Below are 5911 nucleotides of genomic sequence, written 5' to 3' on the forward strand. Positions count from 1 at the left end.
CGGAAAAAGTCAATGTTTCATTTTCACACGGCTACGCGCATATATCGATTGGCGTGCGCATAGCCGAGTGTGACAATCGATTCGCCGGACCGGAACCGTGTCTGAACAGGCGTGAAAGACCCTTACATCTATCTGAACTGAGGTTTTGGCTCGTTTGTGCTCATTTGTTTTGTATTTAAAAATTATAGTTCTCTGCGAAATAAGGAGGAATCATAGAGAAAAGATGACCAATTTAAGTTCATATTTAAGATTTTATTTCAACCGTACAGTTTTAATGTACAAATTAAATTCAATGCTGAATCACCTAGGATATTGATTGGAAATGTCCCTGCCCAGCTTTATAAGTTTTAAACCACTTTTACAATCAAAAATTATTATAATTAATTACAGTACTTCTATTTGATTGGTATACTTGGGCACAGTATAGCATTGTTCTGAATGATGTGTTTAGGCCTATAAGTATAACAATTGTTATTGTTTTTATTGTAATTTATTTATTTATTTATTTTTTCCAATTTTTAATTGTTACATAGGACATCACATTTTAAAGCTTTGCTTATAGTGATGCCCGATTCAATCAATCAATATATAACTTTTGCTTAAAACCATGTTCAACTATAGGCCGTTGCCAATATACAGTAATCTACCTAAACAATGCTACTTTTAATACTTACAATATTATATGTTTTCATATTTTCCATTGATTGTAAACCTCTAACTAAACTTTCCAGTATTTTATTATTCAACTTCTGTTTCCAATAATAGTCAATATAAACAATTCATTTTTATTTTTATCATTACTATAAATAATCATTGTATATATTTTATAATTTATATTTATATTGGTCTTGTTTTTTTTGTTTGTAAAAATCTACTGTAATATTATACCTTATTGTGGTTACCATTATAACAAATGTATGATTGATTGAATAAAGTTCACATATAGATATTATGAATTTCAGTAATGTTGTTCAATTGATACTTTCAATATATTTGTATACAGTACGGTAACTCTAAAGGTAAAAGATAAATAGGTGGATGTATTGTGTATGTTTTAAGTTAGACAGTAGGCCTACTCTTGTAAATATATAAACTTTTAATTATTATAAATGTGCAATATTGAATAATTATTACTTTACAAGTAATGTTTAACCTTTTAGGCACTTTTTATCAGAGAATTGTATTGTATGTTGAAATGTTGTAGTGCTTATCTTTGTTGGTGCAATTTTTTTGTGTCGTCTTACCGTTTTATTATGATATGCCAGTTTTTAAAATAAATTTTTTTAATTTTCTGAACGAAAACTGGCGTTCCGATTGATAAACCCAGGCTATCCCCTGTACTGTATAATTAAAAGCTTTATTTAAAATAACCAATACAAAATAAATTCAGTTTCCAATTATAATTTGATTGAAATTCCCTTTACTAAAATCATCGCCAGATCATTCTCGGCCATGATTTTGGTAGACTTATTCAGTAAAAAGACATCAAATAATTTTTTTTCCACATGATTTTACAATCAAATACAATCAATCTTAATTGAAGAATTTCTTCTAAATAATCATATTCAGCATCATGGCTTTTCATGTTCAAAACAATGTTCTAATTTAAACAGAATCTCTACTGTGTATTTTCAAATACCCATTCAAATCTCCACTATTGCAATTTCACTTTCCTCCTTTTTCACATTTAACATAAACTTTCGTGAATGTATTTTCTTATGCTTTTTCAAGTAATCATTATCAATAAATGTTTTGCCACAATGTTCACATAGAAATGATTTTACCTCTGAATGTAATCTTAAATGTCTTCTTAAATGACTATTTCGTTTAAATTCCTTACCACAGTGTTCACAAATAAAAAGGATTTCTCCTGTGTGTACACTTAAATGGCTTTTTAAATAGACACTTTCACGAAATGTTTTACCACAATGTTCACATTGAAAAGGCATCTCTCCTGTGTGTATTTTCAAGTGCTTTTTCAGATAGCTCCTATCACGAAATTTTTTTCCACAATTTTCACATTCATGCATTTCTTCTGTATGCGTTATTAAGTGTCTTTTTAAATTAGTACCTCGGTTAAATTTCTTTCCACACTGTTCACACTCAAATGGCATCTCTCCAGTGTGTATTTTTAAATGCCTATTCAAATCACCTTGGCTGCCAAAATTCTTCTTACAATTTTCACATCCAAACTGTGTTTCTGCTGTCTTTAATGTTGCATGTGATATCTCCGCATGTTTTTTTAAATGCTTTTTTAAGTACTCAATATCACGAAACTTCTTTCCACATTGTTCACAATCACATTTATGCTCAGCTTCTCTATTGTGTGTTCTTAAATGTCTTTTTAAATTACTGCTTAGGCTAAATTTCTTCCCACAATGTTCACATTCATGTGGCTTCTCTCCAGTGTGTATTCTCAAATGTCTTTTTAAATCACCACTATTGTAAAATTTCTTTTCACAATGTTCACACTCAAATGACCTCACTCCTGTATGTATTCTCAAATGCTTTACCAAACCACAACTATCTCGAAACTTCTTCCTACAATGTTCACATCCATATGGCATCTCTGCAGTACTAGTATGTGTTTTTAAATGTCTTTTCAAATTAAATTTGTGACAAAATTTTTTTCCACAATGTTCACATTCGAATGGCTTCTTTCCTGTGTGTATTTTTAAATGTCTATTAAAATCACCAACTAGGATAAACTTTTTTCCACACTGTTCACATACATATGGCATCTTTTCCTTAAGTTTTTTTAAATCACTATCCTTGTGAGTTGCATTCTCCACGAGCTGCCCATACTCTTCAAGAACTTCTTTTTTAACGTATACCGACAAATGCATTTTAAAACTTGGCTCAAAACTGCCATCAGACTGTTCAGAATTATGTTGATTTTCTTGCCTTTCAGTTTCTGAATAGATTCTAGAATTCTGATTGAATATTTCACCGAAATCGGATGGCACATTTTTCCTCAATTCCATTTTTGTCATGGATGTTCTTCCATCACAATTTGTAAAAATCACTGTAAAATTTGTAAACAAGGTTGATAAAAAAACATTATTTATCATTGAGAATATAACATGCAATTCCATGGTAACAGAATTACACATTTTACATAATTTGATAATTTAATTACTTGTATGCTTTATTTATACTTGGGTGGTTGCAAATAAAATAATAATTATAATGTCTCTATACCTAGAGAACATACTGTATATATGAATAAATAACATTTCATTGATTGCAGTTCCAGCTGCAATGACAGACTCATAACAGTTAAATATACATGAGACAGGGGCCAGCCAGGAGGCTCAGGCCTCCTTCCAAGGTCTAGCTAGGACAGAAGCTAGGCTGGCCCTAGTCTAGAATTAGGCATATGATAGGCTGGTAAACAGAGGATCAGGTCCATGGACGATTGGGCCCATTTCTTTATGAGATCGATCGTCTTATAAGTTTGGCCTAATCGTCTTACTGTAGGCTTTGGTCCTGATAGCCAAGTGTATTGTTTGTATCCGTTCCAATATACAGTAGTTTATAATTGAGTTCTAGGCATACTGTCACACATAGATACAGAGTGGAGGATAATGTAAAATATTGTGTTACGGTAACCAAATTATTTATCGTACGGGGACCCACTGAATGTGCGTCCTGTGTAGCACCAGTTGTGGGCTTGATTGATGTGATTTTATGTTATGTTCTTTTTTGCTACTAAAATATAGCAGATATAGATACCTAGCAGAAACTGGCCTTTTTATATGACTGGTTTAATACAAGCAAGAATAACTAGATTTAAACTTGTCATTTTTTGACGAGTTCAGCACAACAAACACCACGTACTGTTCACACAGAAATGCGAACGTTGATTAAAACTATTCTTACATTTAAAATATATCATAATTCTTTTAAATAGTTTATTTTTACATTTGTATCACAAACTCGTGGAAATAACACAAACAGGGAATAATTTCGCCAGTGTAGCATAGCAAAAAGCTATACAAAACAACCTTTTTACTACGGATTTTTAAAATTGTGTAGCAAAAAATACAAATACAAAACTATGTTTAAAAAGGGGCTGTTTTGAAAAGCATTTTTTATTGTGATAAAGGTAATATAACGGTGACGAAATCATGGGAACATGTTACAGAATGGCCCAAAACTGTAGCCTAGGATGTGGGTGTGAGAAAAAAATTAAGCAAGTCGAAGATATAACAGTGTGGTGCGAAACTGCAGTAGCGCCCAATTATTAATCTAATTCATTTTCGTGGACCCGATCATCTTTCCTTTATTTTTATAATGGGCCCAACCGTCTAATTATGTTGGGCCCGAACGTCCACACGCGTTGGGGTTGGTACCCGATCGTCTTGGAATAAAAAGCCCGATCATGATTATACCTCCATGGCCCGATCGTCCAAAGCCATTTAGAATAGCTAGGCCTACGGAACAACATTAGCGCCAGGGATCTCCAACTCCAGAAGTGATATACTGTACTTACGACAGAAACAGCTGTATAACAGAAACGCTATATTTCTTGATAAGGCCTTGTCTATCACTGTTTATCATATTCTTCGGTGATGAGGGGCGAAGAGAGACTGGGGAGGAGAGAGAGGAGGAGCTAGGGGACGAGAGTAGAGTGGTGTGGGACGAAACAACACAATAAACACATGCGCTGCAACAACAAAAAAACGGACGTGTCGATGATGGCAGCAGATTCGGTAACAGAGTGAACGTTTTTGTTGTACGAGGCGCCAAACACGGCATTAGGGCTTGTTAATTTACGGACTTAATTTACGGACTTGGTTGTTGGATGTGCAGTCTGGTTTCTCTATTGAATAATGTGTGTTTTCACGTTGCTGCTTTACCCAGCTACGTCCCATGAGGACTACTCATTCAGAAGCTAAAGCAAGCAGCAGTTATAGTTCTAGAAGCTGAGTCATGCTAAAATTAAAGCACGTCTGGGAGAAGAGAGTCTATGAACAAAATTGCTGATAATACAGTATTACTGATAATAATATTATTTTTTATTTTTTCAATTTCAATTGCACAATTATGACATATCAAAGTATGAATTCTTGTTGTATTTTATTTCAAATACAAAAGTTATTCACTTCTTAACAAAAAAATAATATTTATTCACATATAAAAAGAGAAAAGAAACGTTTAATTATAACCCAAAAACCATTGTCTGACAGACAATTTAAGTATGTGTTGCTTTACATTAAAATTTTTTTTTTTCAGGTAAATAATTGTTTTGTTAACGTAAATAAATATTATATATGTGACAATAAAATGACACATTCAAAAACAAATTTGAAAAAAAAAATATTTTTCAGGGAGACAATCTTTAAAACTGTTACATCAACAAGTGAGCAGCGTTTTTTTTTTTTGTAAGAAATATTTCTTGAATATTTATTTATTTATTTATTTAACAACATATTTATACAGGATAATACACAATCAAGTAGAAATAAACTTTTTTTGCATTGTGGTCCTGTCGACAAAAACAGATACAAATTTAAATCTTATACAATTACAATAATAGCAACAAAAAATAAAAACTGGAAGTTAAATGTTATGAAAAGAAATGAGATCTGTATCTAGCTTTAAAGGACATAATCGTGGGTGAATGTTTTATATCTGCTGGAAAGTCATTCCATATTTTTCGCCTGCAACTTTAAAAGACGAATCCATTTTGCTACGGGTATAATGAGGTATAACAATATTGTCTACTCCACGCGTTGAATGGGTGTGTACATTCCCAATTAGTTCAATTTCATTTGTCAATCTGGTTGGAGCAAGGCCGTGGATACATTTATACATTAGACTAGCTAGATAAAAATAATATATGTTATATCACCAAAATCGATTTATATCATCAAAATGGCATGACGCAAATTTATTTATATCTGTT

At 32.1% G+C, this 5911-nt stretch overlaps 1 protein-coding gene across 1 annotated transcript; it reads right to left on the reverse strand.

The window, feature by feature from the left end:
- Positions 1-243: 243 nt before the first annotated feature.
- On the reverse strand, positions 244-4633 carry LOC140049521 (uncharacterized). The gene is made up of 2 exons (XM_072094418.1): positions 4496-4633; positions 244-3025 (listed from the first exon to the last, which is right to left on the reverse strand). The coding sequence occupies exon 2, from the start codon at positions 2991-2993 to the stop codon at positions 1644-1646; it is 1350 nt and encodes a 449-aa protein (XP_071950519.1). The 5' UTR covers positions 2994-3025; positions 4496-4633; the 3' UTR covers positions 244-1643.
- Positions 4634-5911: the final 1278 nt, after the last annotated feature.

Source organism: Antedon mediterranea, chromosome 5, assembly GCF_964355755.1.
Source record: "Antedon mediterranea chromosome 5, ecAntMedi1.1, whole genome shotgun sequence".
Taxonomy (NCBI): domain Eukaryota; kingdom Metazoa; phylum Echinodermata; class Crinoidea; order Comatulida; family Antedonidae; genus Antedon; species Antedon mediterranea.

Coding starts and splice junctions, on each gene's coding strand:
- LOC140049521 (XM_072094418.1), bottom strand. CDS start 2,993: ATGACAAAAATGGAATTGAGGAAAAATGTGCCATCCGATTTCGGTGAA.